The 23,446-nt window shown below is 41.3% G+C and overlaps 2 protein-coding genes across 2 annotated transcripts; one reads left to right on the forward strand and one right to left on the reverse strand.

Moving 5' to 3' along the window:
- Positions 1 to 5,969: 5,969 nt before the first annotated feature.
- LOC121901917 (non-histone chromosomal protein HMG-14A-like) lies at positions 5,970 to 9,323 on the reverse strand. The gene is made up of 6 exons (XM_042419013.1): positions 9,200 to 9,323; positions 8,211 to 8,243; positions 7,992 to 8,021; positions 7,225 to 7,272; positions 7,012 to 7,131; positions 5,970 to 6,881 (listed from the first exon to the last, which is right to left on the reverse strand). Exons 1-6 carry the CDS (start codon positions 9,212 to 9,214, stop codon positions 6,834 to 6,836), a joined length of 294 nt encoding a protein of 97 aa, XP_042274947.1. The 5' UTR covers positions 9,215 to 9,323; the 3' UTR covers positions 5,970 to 6,833.
- Positions 9,324 to 9,700: 377 nt separating this feature from the next.
- Positions 9,701 to 22,475, forward strand: sh3bgrl (SH3 domain binding glutamate-rich protein like). The gene is made up of 4 exons (XM_042419012.1): positions 9,701 to 10,576; positions 17,865 to 18,050; positions 21,087 to 21,167; positions 21,545 to 22,475. The coding sequence occupies exons 1-4, from the start codon at positions 10,532 to 10,534 to the stop codon at positions 21,578 to 21,580; spliced, it is 348 nt and encodes a 115-aa protein (XP_042274946.1). The 5' UTR covers positions 9,701 to 10,531; the 3' UTR covers positions 21,581 to 22,475.
- Positions 22,476 to 23,446: the final 971 nt, after the last annotated feature.

The raw sequence follows: 23,446 nt of genomic DNA on the forward strand, positions 1-23,446 counted from the left end.
CCTGTCTACCCTCAACAAACCTTTTTAAACTCACTGAGACAAAAAGAGAACATCACCCACACATATGTCCTTCTCTCTTTGTGTGTCTCACACACTGCGGCCAATATATTTGATTTGACTATCTTCTCTGTATCATTTTATAACCTTTTTATTCGTTCAAATTTCCAAATCTTTTAACACCTCTGAGCTAAAATAGGAATTGCTTGTGGGCACATTCAGCCTCTGCAGTATAAATGATAATAAAAGCATCAAGTTTGGGTTGGCAGAAGCTTAAGGGATGAAACATGTTGCTCTATCAAAAGTGTGAATCAAGAACCCCAATCTCCCTTCATCTCCCCTCCAAATTAATTCCTCTGTAACTTTCTTTCATTGCCAGCCATTTACAGTCTCATGTGAGTGCAATGTTATTGAATGCCATTATAAAATGGGATGAATAAACGTGCTATTATAAAACACTTAGTGGCACACAATAAATAGAAACCGTGATGACTTGTGAGTGTTTCATGCTCCTTTGCAGATGAGATCTATAATTTTAAGGTTTCTGTGACTGATGAATTCTAGGTAATAAAATGTATATATACTGTAGTATTCACCATTCATAATTTTTTTTCATTCACTACACCCTCCCCCTCACCCCCCTTAACCCGTACCACCCACGTCCTCTACCTTTCTCCTCACCCCCTACCCCCACTGTGTGCCTCCCACCCACCTGCTTCCTTGACTGCTATGACTCAGTCCTCTTCCAGCTGAGGATACAAGAGGATAAAAACCTGGATGAAAAACAGCCAAGAAAACCATTTTACTCAAAGAAATAGAGCAATTGGCAAGGAAAGTGGCTGCTGCATCTTTAGTTTTAATACCACCCACCACCCACCACACACACACACACACACACACACACACACACACACACACACCTCCAATCCCCCTTGTCAGATATGCACATACACCGCCCCCACATTGAAATTGATGCACTCTTACTTTATCCGCTAATTCATCCTTAAAAGCAAAATTGGAAAGGCAGTGAGGAGTGTTTCAAAAATAGTTTTTCATTTCTCTAGATAGATGTGTCGTCACGACTCTGTGACATGGATGGATGATTTCTTAAAGGCGAACTTGCAAAATACATGCCATACATGGAGACTGAATCAGAAAACCTTGAGGAATCAAACCTGTCGATCATATTACTTTTGTTATTCTACTTGCGGCTTCAATCCATCTGGTCTGTTTCCAGGCTTAAATTGTACCATCATTACTCAAAATCCTCACATATCAACCAAAATTGTGTACTGATGCAGAATATGGTGGGTGATGATTATGTTTCCTGAATGGTGTCTGCGCTGCCTGTCTCTTAGGTATCAAATCCATTCAGGAACCTGTGGGTCACTGAGACCTCACTTTGTTAATTACGCAAACTAAATGCAGCATAATGGATCATAATGTTAGCCATGTGACAAAGACACAAGCTTACATAATGGGTGATCAATCGGGCGGACTGGAAGGCAGATTTTCAACAGAGTGAGGTGCACCATTCACAGAAAAAGGCAGCACATGTGTACATGCAGCTGGCTGGTGTAGAAGTTTACCAATGATTTTACTTCACACAGAAGCCTATGTGTCACTGACTAATGTGTAATACATCTTTTTGTATGGTAGAAGGAATGTGGATATCGTCCCCCATCAGTTATATTGAAAGTACATTATGATGGGATGTCTGGTATAAACAGGACGCAAGATTACAGCAAGAAAAACCTGTGTCAATCTTCATTTGGGCATATGACTATTGCTTTAGAACAGACGTGAAAAGCTGCAAACCTAATTAAGATTAAGAGGCACTCAACCAATTTTGCACATAAAATTCAGTTTATTCACCATGCAAAGACTAAAATATAACTCTGGTGATGTCAACGTGATGTCATCAGGGTAATCATTTTTACTGTAATTGGAAAGCCTGCGAGCCTGCAAAGCCAAGACAGTGTTTACCAATAAGAGAGGGTTTAATCTAAGATGCTAGCCAGTTGCATTATGGGAAATGTAGGATCTAGTGTTTTTGAGGCTTCACTCACACTAAAAGTCAGGTTTGACAATTCATGTCTTTCCTCAAACTTTATGGAATTAAATAAATAAATATTATTATTATTATATTAAATAATATTATCATATTAAATAAATAAACTAAATTGCTGGAATACCCCTTTAATCATTGTACAAAGCAGGACAAAGTATGAAATACATGTATGTTTTCAGACCCTTTAACCTTATGAATGATCCTACATGTTTGCTTTGTTGTGGAAACTTTTAAGATTTCTATTTTCTGCCTTACTGATTCTGACTGTGACAGAAAATAGGTATCTATGATTCTACTACATGATTGACAAAAATGAGAGCACGACATCATCAGACAGGTCAGAGATGAAACTCAGATCTGCGTGTCTAAGTGTGCATATGTTTGAGGTTGGTGGGTGGGTGGGGGGGGGGGGCTGTTTGTATGTGCTGATGTTTATGCCTGTAATCCGTAGCACTGCTGCTGTTTGCAGTGAAGCATGTATTAGCATGGGACTAGAAGGAGGAGGGGGGTGTCTCAGTGTGTGTATGTGTGTGTGTGTTTGTGTGTGTGTTTGCTTGTGTCTACACTGATTGACGTCACAGACGCCCACTGATTTCCATCTTGTCTGCGTGTGCGGAGAGAATAGATCCCCATCTGCATCCAGCTCTTCTCCCCCTGCACACTTCCATCTCCTCTTTGCTTTCCCCCCCCCCCCACACCGCCTACCCCTCTCCCTCTTCTTCCTCACCTCCCGGTACTTTCTCTTTCTCTCCTTCTCACCCTGCCTCTTTCCATTCATTCACTCTTGTACATCCCACCCCCGTACAGAGTGCAGCCAGCCTCGCGGATAAACAAGACAGTCGAACACAAACAGTTTAAGACGGCCAGACAACATCCTCTCAGAGTAGCATATTAGAGAACCTTGCCACTAAACATCTGTTCATTTCAAGCATCACCAAGGTCTGGTCTGGAGGGAGGACATTTGACTCAGGCTTTTTCTACACAAAATGGGAATGTGTATTGTTCTATTGCTATTGTGTGTGTGTGTATGTGTGTGTGTGTGTGTATGTGTGTGTGTGTGTGTAAGCATGTGCAAAAGTGTGACGTTTTTTCCACAACAAACGCTCATCCACATTTACACACTGGTATCCCTGGTGATGAGAGGACATCATTTAAATCACTTCCTCGCAAAAGGTCATCCTCATCTTTTACGCAGAGAATTCCCCCTCCTCCCCCCACCCCCCTTCTCCCTTCCTACTACACACTCATTCACCCCTCCCGCCTGCAAGACCTTGATCAGTTAACCACAATCATGTGGACAGTGGATATGACGTGGGGAAGGAGAAAGGGTGCCTGGAAATGCACGGGATGACAGAATAGGAAATGTTCATTTTTAAAAAGGGAAAAGGAGCTATTTTAGTCAACATATCATAACCCATCAAAGAGACAGAGAGAGAGAGGGGACAGAATGAGAGTGCACTGGGCTGGGAGGTGGGGGAGGTGCGGGTGGAGGGGGGGGTCTGTGTGCAAGGCTGGGGCACAACTCCCTTGTGATTACTCAGGCTAGACGGCGAAAAGTGACAGAAGAAGAGGATGAACAGCAGACAAGCAGGCAGACTGGCAGATGGTCAGACAGACAGTTAAGCAGGCAGACAAACATTCAGTTGCAGGCAGAGGCCAGGCAACAAGCATGTACACACACACACACAGAGATAAAACAATACTGGAGTAATTAGCTCTTTGATGTCAGAGTGCCTTAGGAGAGAGGGCTATGTGTGTGTGTGTGTGTGCACGTGTGTGTGTCTAGATCTCAGTATCAAAGCCGTTAACGAGTCAGAGGCCTGATCACAGGAGACAGGATGAATGGACTGATCGATGAAGGTGTAGGAGAAGAGGAATATCACAAGGACTGCACAGATGAAAGAAGGTGGTGCGGAAAAGAGAGACCACCGTGGCTGAGATCAGAAACTTTCTGTCCGATCAATACTGTATTTCCTTTTAGTATCCCTCACATCACTGCACCTCATCAACAGCTCACACAGAGGATGTTGAATGCAAACAACCCGGGCCTGAGAATTTGCTCTTAGTTGGACAGTTTGATTAAACAGAAAAGTAAATTCATCAAACTTATGATGCTGACAGAGGATTAAAAGAGTATGAAGGGAGATGTGAATGGGAGATTTTTTTATAGTCTGGAGGGATTCACCTTTATAGTGCTGTTTCATGATCCATCTGCTATTATTCAGTCATCTAATACGCCTCGGGAGAAATAATAACACTTTTAATATACCAGTTAATAAAATGTAAGGTTAATCAAAGCTCTCCACAGGATGCCATGAGCACAGCTTCTCAATGAGGGGAGAAAAAATAGGACGAGGCTGCCATCTAGTGGCGGAGCGCCGCAATAACGCGCTCCACACGACAAAATATCGACAAAATGGAGCCCGGTGCTCGGCCATGACAATGCAGGTCAGAAGGGCTGCAAGTGTCGCACAAAATAGCGGAAGAAAAGTCGAAAACTAACAAGGCGTCGTGCACTTTGTAAAACGCGTTCAGTAATTCGTAGTTAAATCAACATTCACGGCTTCTGTAGCCTGCAAGAGAGAGAGAAAGAGAGAGACAGAGAGAGAGAGAGGCCTGCTGCAGTCTGCTGCAGCTGATCAAATCCTTTTAAAAAAAAAAAAGCTGTTTATGGAAGGCATTGCAAATTTGCACCATGTGATTAAAAAATGTTACTTTGCACGTTTTAATGTACAGCAGAAGTATGGTTCAGGCTTGAAAGAATGCAGCAAACATGCATGAAGGATACACGCTGGACACACTGTCAGTGCTGGAGGCAAATACATACAAAAGCCTTTCATAGTGTGTTTGCTCAAAAGACTGCATGCGTTTTCTCATGCATGCTCTTAACATGAACTGATGTATGCAGCTTTGTGTATGCAGATCACTATGAACACTATGATGTTATTAAATAAACTGGTGATATGCTGTTTGAGGGTGGAGGTGAATGTGGGTTATACTCTTGAGTTCATGTAGAGTTAAATCTGAGTGTATGAAGCCTAAAGGGGAGCACTGTCTGCTCCATCAGTGGGTATACATGTAGGCCTCTGTAAGAAATTGTAACCTCCCTCTTTCTTGTGAAGGCTACAAGCATAAAAGGTATCTTAAAAAAGGCTTTACTAGAGGCCTTTATGGAGTTGTCGAGTATAATGTCCTTATCTTTCTGGAATAGTGTCCCAGCTGTGGCTGACTCTGAGCTGATCTGACTTCCCGACAGATCTGTGGAATAGCTCATGTTGCTTTGAAACACAGCGGACATAACTGTCCAGATCTTGAATCTAATCTAAATCTAGTCTAAGCCAACAAATACCAATTAAGTTCAGAGGATTGCTGAACTTCCACTCTGTAGCTTGACAAGGGAAACAAGTCGGATGTATTGTCTCAGTCGAGTCAGAATCTGCATCCTCTATCAGCAGTCTCAAATGTCTCTATGAAAATACATTACAGGCATTTAGTCAGAGGTCACAGCAACAGTCTGAATCCTGTTTAATGTCCCACGACTATTAAAATGAATGCAACCATGTACCTTAAAGGTCTGATCATACATCTCCTTGTACAGATAAACACTGAAATGCTCTCACATGTAGTTAATAATGGAAACCACATAAGAACTAGGTTAAGCATAGGTTTATAGGCTACAGTGTAGCTTTAAATTTTCATTTTATAATGATACGTTGATGCCTTTGCTTACAAAGTGACTGTTGGAATTTACAGCTAAGAAGTTTTAGCTAACACTGAAGTTGACTTTGGAAGTAGATGCATGCTTATAAAGTTCATAAAATTCACAATTACTGTGTCAATTTGGCAGATTCAACTTCTATCACTCTCTCTATCTCTTAAAGAAACAAACTCGAGACACAGATTCGAGGAAAATTCCCAGGACTTCTTTTTATTAAGAGAATTTCAGAACATAAGAGAGGGACCAGACACCTGCATTTGTCAGAGAAGGTTTCCAAATTCAATCGTTTTAAAAAAATCAGAGTGTTTAGAAAAGCTGACATGACAGCGTGGATGGAGCAGGAGCTGTTTTTTTTTTCTTTTTTTTTCTTTACACGCAGGGTCGTCTAGGAGACGGGTCGGAGGCATCGCTGTTCCCGGAATGTTTCACATGTTCGTCTTCCTCTTTCTTATGGACAACACGCTTCACACGCATATTTTTTAAAACACGATTTCAATGAAAAAAAAAAAAAAAAAAAGACCGTGAGACAGAAGCAAAGGGAACTCACTGCACATTTAGAGGTCTAAAAGAATCACCCACATTAACATGGCTGAACCGTTAATAAAACATGGATAAAAGGCTGAACTGTAGGAGAGGAAGGTCTAATCTGTGGAGGAGGAAGAAGAGGGGAGGAAGGGGAAGATCGGGGAGGAGAAAAAACACAGGAATACACAACTCACAACATAGCCAATCCGGCAGGGACACACTTTCTACACCAAACAAGCCTTTAACAATCATGAAATGCCATTTAAAAAAGATTTTAGTGTGTTCATCTTGCTTGCAGACACTTGATATGACCACTGCAAATCTGCAAGGCGCTCCATAATCAGCTTTGCTTTTTGTGCTAAAAATCTGTACGGATACTTATAAAATCATTGATAAAAATATTCCTCTGTTAACAATACGCCTTGGAGGGAAACCATGTGAGAGACTTGGGGGGGCTGGCTGGCTGGCTGGGGGGTTTGGGGGGGAGGGATTGTAGAGGAGGAGGAAGCTTGGGCAGTGGTGCTACTCGGACTTGGCCTCCTCCTTGGCCTCCTCGGGGGCTGCCTCCACCTGTAGGACAAAGCACACAAGCCAAAGTCAGAACTTTGAACTATCTTTAAGATGATGCTGTATGTTTAAAGACTACAATAACCAACTTTTTCTGTGATTGAGAACTTTTTTCCCCCAGAAGTCTGCTCACCTCGTTGGTCTTGGCCTCTCCGTTCTCAGAGTGGTTTTCCTCGTTCGCCTCTGCCTCGGCGTTCTCCTTTGCCTTCTTGGTCTTCTTGTCCTCCTTCTTATCGTTCACAGCCTTTTCTTTCTGTAAAAGAAGCAACAGGACGAGCTGTTAGAGGGATGAATATTCAAACGCTACCTGTGTCTTCTCCTGCTTTGCAATGCGAGCGTTTCCTACCTTTGCTGCCTTCTTGACCTTTGGTTCCGGCTTGGGTGGGGCCGGTTTCTGAGAACAGAGAGAGAAAGAGATTAAGAAACAGCTCTACTTAAAGACAACAATACTTTCTTTGCTAATTTACAAAATATTCTTGTTTTTCTGAGGACAATGGGAGAGCTTTGGCTGAAGTAACACACTTCTTAAAGTGGGTGACAAAGAATAAAACCCTAATCTGTGCTTTCTTGAAGGAAACCTCTAAGAAAGATGCTTTATATCATTATTATGGCTCTCCTTAAAGGTTTATTGAAGATTTTAGACCATATTTAAATATTAAAAGTAATCAATCTGAGAACCCCCTTCATGCCATTGAAGGTAGTTAGTCAGTACTGCAAGTAGTTACATGTGCAATGTTTTTAACGTCCAGCCCTGTAGTTTTTGCTTACCAAAACGTTTCTAAATCAAGTTTTACTTGTGTAATAAGCAATTATATCAACTCTCATGTATTTGTGTCAACTTTACTGCAACCTAGTGCACTACATAAATGTTTTTGACCTATTTTCAAGCTTAATAATGTAAAAATAACATGTTTTGCAGTTTAGTGTTGCTAGAAATCTGATTTGAGTATTTAATAATAAGAAGATAAAGTTTTTATATGTGCTTTTGATTCTCTGTGTGGCTTTATATAGTTAGTTATGTGTGTGTAACTACTTATAAGCATTTTACTACTTTTTACATGTTCATTAACTGCATCTGATAATGTAAATGAGTTTGTATGTGTGTCTTCTTACCGCTGATAACCGAGCTGATCTCCTCTGGGGCTGAAACAGAACAAAGACTGTTATCACAGGGGATTCATACTGATTGGGACTGTATTCAGGAAACACACATTTGAATTGAATATAAAAAGTACTTTCTTCATGATGAAGCCCTCACATAACCCCAGACAGTGATTCAATTTTAATTCTAATCACATGTTTATGTTGTTACTTAACGTGCCCAACTCTTACCTCCTCCTTTTCTCCTCCTTCTGTTCCCTGTGACTGAAAAACACAAATATAACAGGTTAAGATGGAAAAAAGAAAAAAATAGCATTATTAAGAGTTTAACCAGTGTTTATATGAACAAGAAACAGTTGGTAAATGCTTCAGGCACTTATTACGCTTAATCACAAACCTGTTGAAAAAACTTTTTGGTTTCATGTGAAAACACTATTTTATTTCAAATACAGATGGTTTTAATGGATTGCAGCCCAGAAATAAAGGGCTAATGCGTGATTTCAGAAATGGGCTGCGAGAGCTCAGCCATGTGGGCCTCTGGGGACATATTTTGAGAGCCCAGGCCCTGCTTTTCCCTTTCACTCCCCCATCTCTTTCTCTCATTCAATGCATGAAGCTCAGATTTGAAAGCTGGCGCGGGAGTCTTTGAGAAGGGGGAGGGACCTGCGTGGGCTCGCGGGCGCCACCGGGCGGCAGAGCCACGCCATCGCAGCCATTTGGGACTATGAACAAAGAGAGAAAATATATTATTTTACCGAAACGCGACGGCGAATGTTTGTTTTTGCGGTCAAAAGGCAAAGGAAAGGCACTGATGTATTTTCTGGTGGCACTTTGAGGCGGTTTGGTGGCCGAATGGCGATAAGTGAAGCGTTTGTTCTCGGTAGGTCGGCGACGAAGGTGGACAAGAGCTGCAAAGCATGGCTGCTGCTTGTGCTTTAACTGCATGGAGACCGAAAGAGACTTCTGACTCTCCAAAGGACAGCGGCTCTGACATGAAAACGCGTTTTAAAGGCCGAGTCCGAGCAGGAAAATATTCATTCTAACACACAAAAAATGTACATTATATCTAGAAAATAGGCAAAAATTACCAGCGATATATAACAGCTATACGCTGCGTTATAATTGAGTAATGTCTCAGAGGGATGTCTTCTCAATCGTTTGCATTGCATTAATAGCTGATTTCCCCCTCAAACTATTTTTATTATTTTGAGAATACGTACCTTTCTCTTGGGCATGTTGATCTCTTGGAGGTTTTCTTACAAATACAACTAAAAACTGTTTTTCTCAGTGGGTTCAGTGCATGTGAAGACGAGTGTCTCCCTTATGCTCGGCAGTGTAGTAAACACACTGAACAGAGAGGCGAGTGGTTGAATGGGGGGAGGGGTGCGGCTAAACGCATGATTGATAGGCTCTCGGCCAATCAGGTGACGCCATTCGGGGCTGCAGAACACTTGGAATTTAGGAGCCGGTGATGTTCTGGGGTCTGCGCGAATGGCTTCTTGCAGGGAGAGATGGGAGGAAGCCTGCAAGAAGGAAAGGATTGCATTCGAGGACATATTGCCTGCACACGAGTGTGTTCAGAGACTGTGTGTGTGTGTATGTATGTGTGTGTGTGTGTGTGAGAGAGAGAGTGAGAGGCCGCGCGGCTAACCTGTAAGCCCCGTTATACAGGCCCCGGCGGCAGGCAACATGCCACTGTGTAAAGCCATGCATCCTTGTCTAAAAGAGCAAGCGCTCACATCTGCAGCGCCCGGCAGGGAGACATTTTCACCATAAATTCACTTCGTGCTTGAGTCCAATATGGCGCCCACTCCTCTCCCGACACATTTTTTTTGTTTGTCAGTCGGCTTTCCTAAATTCGTTTCAGTAAAAAAGCCGTTTGCGTCGTCTGCCCCAGACGCCTGCAGGGGGCCCACAAAGCCCGTCTAATAATGAATGTGGCTGCTCAAGACGGCGCTTCCAGTGGCTGTGCTGTTACACAAAAGCGCACACGAAGTGTTCAAAAAAAAAAAAATCACAGCAGAATTTGTATTTTATTCGCCGCCACAACACAAGCATACCTACGTTTTTACTTGATCACCTGCAGCGGTGCATGTTTGCAAAGTAAACAAGAACAATAGGTCTGTGCCCGCAGACAATAGGGTCGATGCTGAAATACTCAGACAATATAACCCTGTTGTCTTGCCATTATGATAGGTCTATTGCTTGTGTGCGTGTACGTGTCTCCGAGTGTGTGCACCACTCACACACACACACACAAGGAGAGAGAGAGAGAGAGAGAGAGAGAGAGAGAGAGAGAGAGAGAGAGGCTCTAAGGGGCGGGGAGGCAGAGTAGAGGCGGAGGAGGAATGCAAAGCTCCATCCAGTGCTGAGAACAGGAGCATTTGCGCAGATTGTCTGCGCTGCCTACAACCAGACACACAGCGTTTCAGCCTGGGAACTTTGTTGTTGTTTGTTTCTGTGCCACTGCCGAGCAATCCGCCTGCAAAGTGTCCGCAAGGAGCAGAGCAAATCAACCGCTGCATACCGGACTCCATCGTCAGGGATTTAACATGGTGATCAAAGTGTACATAGCATCGTCCTCCGGATCCACTTCGGTAAGGGATTAAAGAATGGCATGGCTTTTATGTATGAGGTTTTATAACTGTGTTACTATAGCACATCTGCAGCATCCAGTGCTTGTTTGGCAACAGAAAGGCGACTGAACTTTTATTGAACTCACTAACTGATGTCCATGGGGTTGTCATCCTCTCAGTCTGGAGTGGTCTGACTCATCACTAAACATGCTGCTCTGCCCTCCTCGAGACTTTGGAGACAGATGGAGTCTCTCAATGTCTCTCCCACCCTCTCTGTCTCTCTGCCTTTAACTTTGTCACAGAAGAAGAGACAGGGAGGAAATGAGAGGCTGGTTAATGAGCAGCCACACTTCTCTCTCAGCTGTGGTTTGTCACATTGTTTCTTGAAGTGACGTTTTTTTTTAAACCAGGCTGAAAAACAAGACAGGCATGCAATAGAATAATCAATAAATACTTCAAATTCCCTGCTTTGTCACCTGATGCCAGGACAGGGAGTTTGTATGTTTGATAAGGGGAGCAGCTGCTCTGCAAAGTAGTTTTTAGTGTTTCCCCCACTGTCCTGCAGCCTCCTTCAGCTTCAGGCTCGCCAGTTTCTTCCAGAGTGGAGAGGAATGATGGTGATGCAATTCTCCGGGGCCCCCTTTTTAGACATGCAGCTGCAGCCCAGGATCACTTAGGCTATGCTCAGTTTAAAATTTGCTGGAGGTCTGGATCAGTAAGAACTTGTGCTGTTTATACTGTAGAAGTGCCCTAAACATTGAATTCTGGCTACAACTTGTTATTCTTGTAATCAAATATATTCAAATTACAGCTGCTGCAAAATTCCTAACACAAACTCTGATGTAAAGTAGCACTAGCATCTACACAGTGTCAAATTTGAAAGATTTCTGATGGAAATGCAACAGAAATAGAGGCCACCACTGCACTGAAACATCCATATTTACTTGTTATCGCTGCACAAAGGTGCCTTAGATTAAAATTCACTTGTCATTTCATGTCATGTGAGGTTTAGATCACCTTAAGGATGATTTAACCTCATTTGGCAGCTTGTTTTCACAACTCACACACAGAGGAAGTGATCGAGCACAGAGGCTCTTTTCAGTCGGACAGCTCTGGGTAACTTTATTGCCCTTACAGTAAATGACATTTGCAACGGCTCAGCAGCAGCAGCAAGCCTTACAGGACGAGACCTTCCCTGTAATGTCAGAGTGGTCGGACTTTAGAGCCAATGATGCCATCACCGTGCTGGAGCCTGTCTGGGAAAATGCATTACCTCTCATTGATTTGTCTCTAGTGTAGTCTGTTAGATCTACACAGACCAAATGGATGAGCTTATGTGCTTTTATATGCTGCACGGACACACTTACACTCACATTATCGTCTCCATCCTGCATCCGTTTTTAGAGATGGCAGATCAGCAGCAATGTCAATATCTTGATCTGCTCTAGTGTGGTAAAGTCTTTGGATTCATTTAGATACTACATTACAAAGTACATAGGACTTACTCCATGAATTATATTTATTTATACATTTATTTTGTGAAAGGTCTCTCAATGCGTTCTTTAATGGAGTGCATCTGTAGTCAGACGAGTGAGAAGCTGCTTTATGATTAATTGTGGTTGAAACGCTCTGCTCTCACCAGGCTTGCAGTTCGATTGCATCAGTGGCTACAAAACAATGTGATTTCATTCCACTATCCAGCAGCATCTGCTGCTACATTAATCACTCCGGTCTAGTTGACTATGTGAACAGAGTAACAGTCAGTATTTCAAAAGCAACATTTTAAGCTTTTGCTCCACTGAGAAAATGATTGCAGGTCAGTGGGAGAGTTGGTGTAAAGTCAGCCGGAGGGATGTATCAGATTCAGCACTTCAGTCAGCATTATTCAGACAGCTGTACTTTCTAAAGATATAAAGTTCTTCTATATGTGTCTCTTATGTATAATGTGTCAGAGCACATTTATAGCTTTTAGTGATTTTATGCAGAATCAGAAATGGTTTTATGTAGCACCAAGGACGGTGACATCTTGAGAACAAAGTTTATTAATGTTTAATCTGATAAAAGGCAGCCACAGCTGATTCAATAAAGATGTATACTAATGCATAAAGGTCAGTTAGAGAGATGCACTGTTTAGTAATGAAACATAGTGAGCAACTGAGTTGTCTTTTTCTCCATGCCTTCAAGTGTTGAACATGATAGCATAAATAAAGCTGCAAGGATTATTTGATTAATTTATCAGTTTATTATGCAACTATTTTGATAATCAATTAATCATTTTAGTCATTTTTCAAAAAATTTCTGTTTCCAGCTTCTCTAATTTGAAGATTTGCTGCTTTTATGTGTCATATATGACAGTAAACTGAATATCTTTGGAGTTTTGGACTGTTGGTCGGACAAAACAGGACATTTTAATACATTTCCATGAGCTGAGGGAAATTATAATGCACATTTTCACTATTTTCTGAAAACTGAAAAAATAATCGTTAGGTGAAGCCCTACAATACTGGAACAGTTGTTGCAATCCAGAAGTAAAGTGCTGCTATAAATACTAACTATAGTCTCATGATATAATGCTGCTTAGCACAGCAACACAAAGTGCAGTGTCATAAATCATTATGGAAGTGAATCATCACTATTTTGATACTACAAAGAACATCATAAACTTCACAAAATGAATTATCTCAACCATCAGCTATGGCTCCTTTTTAAGTGTCCCTGAGCAAAGCATTGATTGCCAGCTTAGCTCTCCCCTGACCCCTGACCTGTGCTAGTCCCTTGTGGAGGTTGGTATCCCTGCAAACTGATGTCATCATATTTCCACCTCTGTAATGAGAAGCAGAGTGAAGAAGTGGTGTTGTGACTCACTGCGAAGTCTGTGGAGAGACTTCTGGAGTCACTGGCGTTGCCTTTGTTAAGATTAAGTCGTACTGCTATGCGTATGCATGTCCTTATATAAACTTTAGCTGTAGTCTAAAGAAAGCCATTCAGAAACTTTAAAAGAAAAACACACTTGTATGATATTTGTACATATAGGTTAGATACATACAGAAGGTATACAGGTATGCAGCATAGTACCACATATTCTTGTTTCACCTGGTTTTTAGGTTACATTCAGGCCAGAGAATCATTTGAATAGCAAACAGGGATTTTCTTTTAAGTACACACATGTAAATACAGTACATACGCTCATGTAAATACAGTACATACACACCTGTGGCAGTGTATACAGACTGTGGACGTCAGTGGAAATAGCCAAAAACAATGGCCAGAACCACAGCACACATTTACTGCCTCATTTCCCTTTACGCCCTGTAGTAACACTATTGTGCAAGTTCCTTATTGACACAATAAACGCACTAAGAGTAAGGTATAACTTCTTTTGGTGTGATTGTGTGCAGATTTATGTGTGTATGTCCAAGTCTTATGATTTCTATGTGTCAGATATACAGCTCTTTTCCCACTCTGAGTTTAGCATCCGGTTCTATAAGTCAGGCTTGAGTTTGTATAATAGGTCAGGTTTGGCCTTTTGCTGTTGTTTCACCTTTTTGGCAGCAGGGAGGGAGCCCAGCCAGAGCAGCAGTGTAAGGCTCTTTTGTAACGATGTTGTAATGCTGACTGAGCTCAGGATTGGGCGGAGGCTACTGTTGCTGCTAAAATTCCAGTAAGTCTGTTTGCAGGACAAATCAGACTTCATCTAATCAAGACAAAACCTTTATCCCTTGCAAGCATACATGGCTGGAGTCTGATTAATGTTTCCTCTAGTCTACAGAGGGGATTTTCCTGTTTTCAAAAAAGTAGAAAGAAGGGCATTCAGTTTTGTGTATTAAAAAAATAGTGAAACACTTCCAGTTAAGATGTTTTCATTTTTATCCATGAGTGAATTGAATGTGAACTGACCCCCAGCCTCAGTCGACATCACCGATTGAATCAACTGTGCAGCATATTGATCCAAGCTTGTGTTGTGGATACAGTCCATCCAATCAATGCCTGGCATTGTCTGGCGGCTGCTAATGCCTGACCTTTTTAAGGGATTGATCAGGTCTGGATCTGATCTCACTGCAGTGCCACTACAACACTCAAATGATGAGGATGATGATGATGATGTGGAAGCCAAAGAGCATTTGGTGCAGATTCCTTCTCCACAGGTCCAACAATGATCAGTGCAACAATAGATATGTTCCTCTTCAACCTGAGAGGCATAGGATCTATTTCATCATTAATTCTTATGAACAAATATGTTGGAACCGTGAGCTGTTGGTCAAAATGTGATTTTAAAATGTCAGTTACTGTATGAATTAGAAACTTTGTAGTGTGCAGATAAACACTCATATTGTTGCATCAGTAACTAAATGCAGCTGTGATCATTCCAGACTTACTAACTTTTATGAATCATCCAGTGATTGCTGCAGTTCTTCCATGGATGTATATATGGACTGTTTGGGAACGTGATAACATATAAATAGAGCGCGAGGTCAGTACCAGTAATCAAATAATCATGGTATCAGTGTGTAGTAAATACCAGATCTGTTCAAAATAGTGTTTGTAATTGATTATCAATGTCTGTTTCAGTCAGTTTGTTAAAGCACCAAAATTAGGACCAAACATTTGAAATTAGTTCAATAAACTTCTGTATAAGGGACAATTTACCTGGAAACATTTTCATGGTCCTAATTCATTACACAAGAATCAAAAGCCACACTAGCAGTATTTAGCACAGCGGTGCCCTGAGCTAAATGCTAATGTCAGCATGCTTTCATGCTCACAGTGACAATGTTAACATGCTGATGTTTATTAGATATAATGTGTACATCTTACTTAATCGTGTTAGCATGCTAACCATAGCTAATTAGCAAGCACTAAACACAAAGTATTGCTGTGGCTGATAGGAATGCCATTAGTTTTAGAGGTGTTTGGTCATAAACCAAATCGACCTGATGATGGCACTTGAAGAAATGTCAGGGGATCACCAAAGTTGTGAGCATTCATCATCAGGGAAACATAAATATCTGCACAAAAATGGTGCCAATCCATCTAATAAATGCTGCGATATTTCACAGCATGAGTGAAAACTTTGACCTGCTGGCAGACTAGAGGAAACGTATATCAGTATCACATAAATCAGCAGGCTTCATCCTCTATGAATGTCTGTACAAAATTTCATGGCAGTCCATCCAGTAGTCCTTGACATAAATCACCAAAGTGGCAGACCAACACTGCCATCCATCGAGCCATGCTGCTAGCATGGCTAAAAACACTTACATTACCTAGACAAACTACTTCGGTATTGTGAGAGAAAACATGGACTATTGAAAACAAAACTGAAGGCCTACAGGTCCTGCCTGTAGACTGATTGCAGGCCCAGGTCTGGTTCAGCTCTCTCTTGTCTCTCTAGCAAGGTCTGAGGAGGCATTTTCTAGCATTCCAGGGAGATAGATAAGGAGTGAAAAATACGAGGCAACAGGAGAAGAATAGTTGTTTATTACCACACCCAAAGCTAGGGACAGTCTATTTCCTTCCATATTAAAATCACCAGGAGCTCCACTCAAGACACCATGAGCAATGAAAAGAGCTAAATGGGCAGAGCTGGGAGCTCTCACTGTGCAATTAGAGTTAGGACCACAGATGGCATGTGGCCAGTTTCCCCTACAAATTAATTTTGCTTGGCAACAGTACAATGCAGGCTTGTTGAGGGAATAGCCAGAGTGCAACCAAAGAAAGGAGAAAAGTATGTTTAACTTGTCATTCTAACAATTTAAGCTAAAGTTAATCCTTGTCGTTTTTGATAAAGAAAAGTCATATCTACAAATCAAATATAAGTCAAATAAGAGAACAGCCTTGGAGTGGGGGGATGAGTGAGAGTGAAGAGGAGGCTGTGCAGATTCTTCCCTTAGAGAGGATTGTCTGTGTTTAGAGAGACAGAGCGAGTTAAAGTGAGTTTGAGCTCATTGCGTTCCGCTCGGTTGCTCTGTCCCGCGCTGGTTTCCAGAGCAGGTGGAGAGAGCTGGTTCTAGGACTTTGTCCTCCAGAGTGCAACTGCCATTAAATGATTCAAACGGCTAATCTGTCAGCATTGTCAGCTCTCTCATTTGCATGCCTCAGTGTTGTTCCAGCAGATGGCTGTTAAATAATCCACCTGTCTCATCTGCATGCCATAAAGCTGGGAGGAGCCCTCACGTGGAGGTCTCTGCACTGATAGGAAGACAGTATATTGATTAGCATCCGTGGAACCTTGTTGTGTTTTTTTTTTGTCATGAAGTTGGCTTAGTTTGGCTTTAGGTGTGTGTATGTGTGTGCAGCTGAGGCTGGATGTGTGTGTCTCCTTGCAGCAGGCCTTATTTGGCTCGTGTTTGACCAGTTACCTCCTCTCGAGTCCCAGAGGAGCTCTTGTTTCCGTCTGGCCTTGTAGGGCCATCCTCCCTCTTACACACACCCACCGAGTCTCCATTGGACCACAATTTCATACACTAAATCCCACACACACATCCATATAGAAAGAGGCACAAGCAGGAACGACACAGAGAGTCAAACACATACTTTTTATCCCTTGTGTAGCTTCTTTAATCTTGCTGTATGTGACTGTATTTGGGAAATACTTGGTGACAAAACAACTTAGGGCCACACCTGAATTGCACTTTGAAATGGGTGGGATCCCTTAATGTGTGTCATCCAAAATAGATTTTTATTTCCTTTTGAGTTGTAGAGCTGCTTATTTGTGTTCTCAGAAACTTATTGTTTTGCGTTGTTGAGGATGTAATATTTTAAAGGTGGCACAAATTAGACAAGTGAGAGAAGAGAAGCGAAAATAATCACATCTGGATGAAAATCCTAGATAGTGAGAAAGACAGCAACTCTCGTGTGTGGACTGCCAACACAGTCTTTCCTTGTGAGAAAAACGCTCACTCTATTGTAAGAAAAAAAAAAGACATAGACATTGCATGCTTTTGAACACACTAAGTGAAATTTCCTGTTTGAATGAAAGTGTGCGATGGGCAGTTTTCCAATCTTGGCATTTTCCATACAGATAAAACATTATCTGTCCCTGACCTGAGTTCACGCTCTTCAATACTCTTCTATCACCTCATTCACTTCATTCACTTGCCAGCAAATGAGTGGTAACTTAGTAACAGAGCAGCCAACCATTTCTGTCATGTAATTTCTCACAGCAGAGAGGAAATGTCCTTATTTTTGCCGCAGACTGATGACAGCATGGTGAACCTCAGCCCTTCTGTTTCCTCATACGGTTGAAGTTAACACATGTCTAACTGACAACTTCCGCCCTGTCTCCCTGTCTCATCTCCCCCACACGCAGATTAAAAAGCAGCAGCAGGATGTCATGGGCTTCCTAGCGGCCAATAAGATCGAGTTTGAGGAGTGTGACATTGCGGCCAATGAGGCCAACCGGAAGTGGATGAGAGAGAACGTTCCGGAGGAGTCCAGGCCGGCCACGGGAAACCCTCTCCCCCCACAGATATTCAACGAAAGCAAATATTGTGGGGTGAGACACAAACACACACATATACACACAGATGGTCTGCATTAATAGAATGTGACTGTCATGTAATTACTGCTCTGATAGCTCAGCCACTGGGCTGTAGCAGTACAAAGAAGGTACAATGCTGATTCTGATGTTTTTAGGCTACATATATAAGCTGCACTAATACATTTTTTTATATTGTAATGTAAAAAGTGTAGTTAATGGTGACAAATCCACCGATGATTATCACCGGACTTTGCAACTCCCCTCAGCACTTTTCAGTTCATTGTTTTGGTTTTACGGCCAACAACTTTACTGTTTTAGTTTTGGTCTCGCCATGTTCAGCAACCTTGTTTCCACCTGTAGCAGGCAGCTGTTTTTAAATGAAAAAACTCAAAAAATCCTGCTGTATGGTACCTGTCCAGCACCAAACAGCACACAGACAAAGTTAGAAGCTAGCTTATAAGCACAGCAGAGCATTTCACAGTTAAAGAGCCAGATATTTTTACCCAAGGAGTTTGAGACTCAAACAGAGCTTTCAGGAGAGCAAATTTTGGACTTATATTCATCCAGTGGCCAGAAACACAACCCCAAAGGAAAGTTAATGTTAATGTTAATGTTGTGGTGGATGTGTAAATCATTAGCTGCTAACATGTTAGGATATGTCAATGTTAGCTTGTTCTGTTTGCCCCCAAGTCGCAAAGAAGTCAGTTATGGTTGCTTTGACTTTGACTCTTGCAGCAAAAATATCACATTAAAATAAAACATAATAAAATGTATCTAAATTTCAACCATAATTATCTTGGCTGTGTTGAGAAGTTTTCAAAATTTAAAGGAATAGTTTGACATTTTGGGAAATATGTTTCACTTTCTTGCTGAGAGTTGAATTAAAAGAAAATAAGGGTTAAGTAGTGAGTTTTAGAGGTGCTGGTAGGTGTATTTTTATACACTATTTAAGCTTTGGACAGAGCCAGGCTACCTGTTTCCCTGTTTCCAGTCTTTATGCTAAACTAAGCCAACTGTCTCCTAGCTGCAGCTTTGTGATTGATGGACAGCAGTGAGAAGGGTATTGATCTTGTCATTTAACCTATGCATTTAACTCTCGGCAGAAAGCAAATAAAAGCATTTCCGAAAATATTATATTATTCCTTAAAACAATCATGTGTGGACATCAGATTTAGTTCATAAAATGAGAAAAAAATAAAATCATCAGAAATTCATAGCCTTCATTTTTGGTTGCTACTGAAAAACACTTTGGGGGATTGGGTTGGGATGGGGGACTTTAAACAAATGACCTCAGTATTTCTAGTACCCTGACTAAGGTCCTGCTCAGATACTCTACTGTGCCCTGACTCTCTGTCCAGCGTTAGCAGATGCTAGGTCACTGTCTTAACAAAGACACAGGGCCTTAAAGGGATCGTTTGAATTTTTTGAAGTGGGGTTGTATGAGGTAGTTATCTATAGTCAGTGTATTACTTATACTTTTATTACTTGTATTAGCCACTTAATTAAAGGCCCACCTTAAAAAAAATCAATATCAGTTTAAGTGTATGCTATATATAGAATATTTTCACCTCTTTACCTTGCCATCAGAAAGCCCTTTCCTTTGGCACTTACCTACACATGCTGCTCACTGTGTTACACCACAACAGCACTGTTTGACCCAAACAGCTGATTTGCGGTGCAATACAGTACGCGGCATGTGTAGGAATATGGAAGTTCAACAGTTGAGAAAATGTAGTGCCAAAGGGAAGGGCTGTCTGACGGCAAGATAAAGTGGTGAAAATATTCTAAATATAACGTACACTTAAATTGATATTGATTTTTTTAGGTGGACCTTTTTTTAGGTGGCTAAAATACATTTTGCTGCTGGCCCCGTCCACATTAGTACATTGCTTAGCTTCTGTGCCAAAACGCCTGCCTGCTTCTCCAAACTGGGAGCGTGCCGACCCAAATCTACTGCAGATAATACACTTATATGGGTGCAGCGGATCACAAAACTCATGTTTCGGATCATACCTTCCTCCTTTAAACATAGTGAATGAAACAACAGCCTGTGTCCACATCATCAAAACCTAATAACTTACAAACATGAACACATGTCTTGCCCTGCAGTTTAGCTTATTGAACGAGCCACCAAACAAACATTCACCGTGGAAAAGTGCACCGCTAACATCGGTTAGATAGCCGATCAGCTGCTCAGCTGCAGCACATTAAACAGTGTGTAAACATACCTGAATATCTCACTACTAGGTACTGGTTTGGACGCTGCTCTTCAAAATCCCTGTTAGCGACACGCTGTCTGTCCATGACTTGTACTTACAGCAGATTGTTTACTTTGTCTACAATGAGACATTAAATTTTGCAATTAATCCGCGGTTCACATGTGTGCCAAACCGTGGGGGGGCAATCCGTATGGATCACAGATCAACTACGTTTCATTACACCACTACTGAGTATGGATAACTACCTCATACAACCCCACTTCAAAAACCCCAGCTATCCCTTTAAGCCCAAGTGCACCGAGGCACCATGCTGTGGAGCTAATGGATGGCTGGAAGTAAAGTTGCACATGCAGGATGGGCTGTATTGAATGTCACAGACAAAGAGAACAGCATTTCCCAGGATACTTGCAGCTGTAAGGCCCTTTTGAAGAATATGTTTGTGTGTTTGTGTGTACCGGTATGTGTGTGTGGGAGAGACGAAGGAAAATACATGCAGGAATGAGAGGGAGTGAGGGATCAAGAGTGAGGGACATTGCAGACCCATTACACAGTAAATGGGTGAATGTGTAAGCTTGTTTACTCTGAGTTGCATTCTCACAGACAATACCCTCCTATCAGATTGACTACTGAGGCCTCTCCCTGGACAAATAACACAACCTCCACAATGACTTTTTTTCACAAAGACTTCTCCTTGTGGCATTTGCTGCTCAGATTGTCGCCCTCAGGCACTGATCCAAAGTCTTTTTCCTATTATCATTCCTCAGGTTGGAGTTCAGACTTAGGTGAACTGATCCTCCGATCGATCTGACACCTCTTACTCTGTCTTTCTCAGAACTATGAGGCCTTCTTCGATGCCAGAGAGGACAACGCTGTGTATGCATTTCTAGGTCTGACTGCTCCCCCAGGCTCCAAGGTAAAAGCTTATGAACCCAACACAAACACATAGCTGTCCTCTCTCAAACTTTCCTGCAGCGTAACCATATTTCTTGTAACACCAGCTTATGTGCTTTTAATATATATTTATCCTCAGAAAACAGACATATTACATAATACATCTGTTCATGATATCCTTTCACCCAAGCAGGCCTCTTCTCCTCTTCCTCTCACTCCTTCACACTGGCGCCTCCTCTCTGCTGCAAGAGGAAGTGCAGGGAGGTGCGCCGGTTACCATAGAAACAGAGGGGGTTTCCTCTCTGCTGTGGCAGGGGATATATAAACCAATATCCTCCATTTTAATATAACACACTCTCTCCCTCCTTTCCCCCCCCCTTTGCCTGTGTTTCTCCCCAGGAGGCCGAGGCTCTAGCAAAGAAAGCACAGCAGTAGCTTTACACCCGGTTTCTACCTGAGACCTCAGGCTTAGACCCAGACCTGGACCTGGACCCAGACTGACCTGAAGCAACATTTCACTCAGCTTGTAAATCTGTGGGATTTTTTTTTTCTTTTTTAAAATTTAGTATGTTTTTTTTTTTTATTATTAATCTATGTTCAGTTGTGCCTTGTCAGCTGTAGTGAAAGGAGGTACAAAAGCAGAGCATTATGGGTATCTTAAAAACAGCTCTGCTTCCTCTCATTAACCTCAGCCTGCTAAGCCTATTGGCCTAATGACATGTCAATCAACCATTAGCATGAACATGAACAGAATGACAAGACGTTCTGTGTAGCTTCGACACATCATCAGACTCAACAAAATGTGCGCACTTTGAAAATTGTAACACAGACTCATTTGGCCCACATTGCTCCATCTATGTAAACATGACATCATTAAGAAGTTGCTGCCATTTATTTAACTCATCGGGTTTAACCAATACATTGTAAGATAAGTCTTGTGTAATCCTGGAAACATTGAGGCAAATATTGTGCTCCTGTCAGTCATGTCATCGCCCAAACTGCAGCACTTTCTGTAGGAGTTACATATTACAATCCAATTCTTTATGTTTTTATTTACTTTATATTGTCTTAATGCTGTTTTAATAGCAAACTTTTTTCTACGAGATGATATATGTTTAAAAATGACAAAATTTACAAGTCTGCAAACATAGAGTGATGTGAAAGAGTTTTTTTTTCTATTTGCTGTTTTTTTTGTTTAGTTTGTTTAGGGGAGTTGGACAGCTGTTCCCTTTTGCTATAAGCATCCTGTTTCACACTGTGTCGGTAATCCCTGTCTTATATAAGTTGATATCTTCCCTAAAATAAAATAAAAGTAAGACTGCAAATAAAACTGCAAACCTGACTCAGTGCTCCTTAAATTGGTGGTTGATGTGAAAAGTCTGAAGAAGGATATGGTAAAATAAATCAGAAATCCACTCTGCTTCCTTATAACGAACAATAAAAGATTCAATTTGCAGAATATAACTGTCGTTTCATTGAACATAGCTAATAGTAACTGACGTATTATTGCATGTGTGATTCAATTACCACTGAAATATAAACATTTTAAAGAGGAAGTAGGAGTGCCTGTGAAAAGTACTTTTCACACATATTCTCCAGAATGTTCTTCAGCTACTTAAGGTATTCAAGTACAGTACTTTAAATACAATTTTGATAAACCTTTCTTGAGTATTTCCATTTTATGTTACTGTTCCATTACATGGAGGGAAATATTGCACTTTTTACTAAGATAAGCTCATGAAATTCAATGCATTTTTTAATATTAATGTATTTTTTAATATATTTAATATTATTTTTGGCTTGTGACCTTTTATAAAAAGCAGCTTCTGGTTTGTGATTTTTCTCAAGTTGTTGTCAGCAGTCGTCAGCAGTTCCACCAGACATTTTCCCTCTAAACTTTTCAGGTGACTCCATTTGAAGAACAGCTTGAGACCCATTAGCCAGTTTCCTACAAAAAAGGAAACTTTTTTGAAAAGTTTGTGTAGCAGAAGTTATTTTATTCTTCTTGTCCATTAATCCATTAATATCCCATTCATCATCTCATGACCCCCAGATTGATCTTGTAACCCTTTGGAGGGAGCTCGACTATATGTTGGGAAACATATACATACTTATGTATAAACACATATAACAGTATATAAAAACAGCTACAGCTCCACAACCTAAAACAGTAAAATGCTACATACACATGAGTTGATACTTAAGTCCTACATTTTTCTAACAATACTTCTGTACCTTGACTTAAGAAGGATTTTAAATGCAGGACTTTTACGTGTAGTTGAGTATTTTTAGATTGTTGCT

The sequence above is a fragment of the Thunnus maccoyii genome, chromosome 8, assembly GCF_910596095.1.
Source record: "Thunnus maccoyii chromosome 8, fThuMac1.1, whole genome shotgun sequence".
In the NCBI taxonomy this organism is placed as follows: Eukaryota; Metazoa; Chordata; class Actinopteri; order Scombriformes; family Scombridae; genus Thunnus; species Thunnus maccoyii.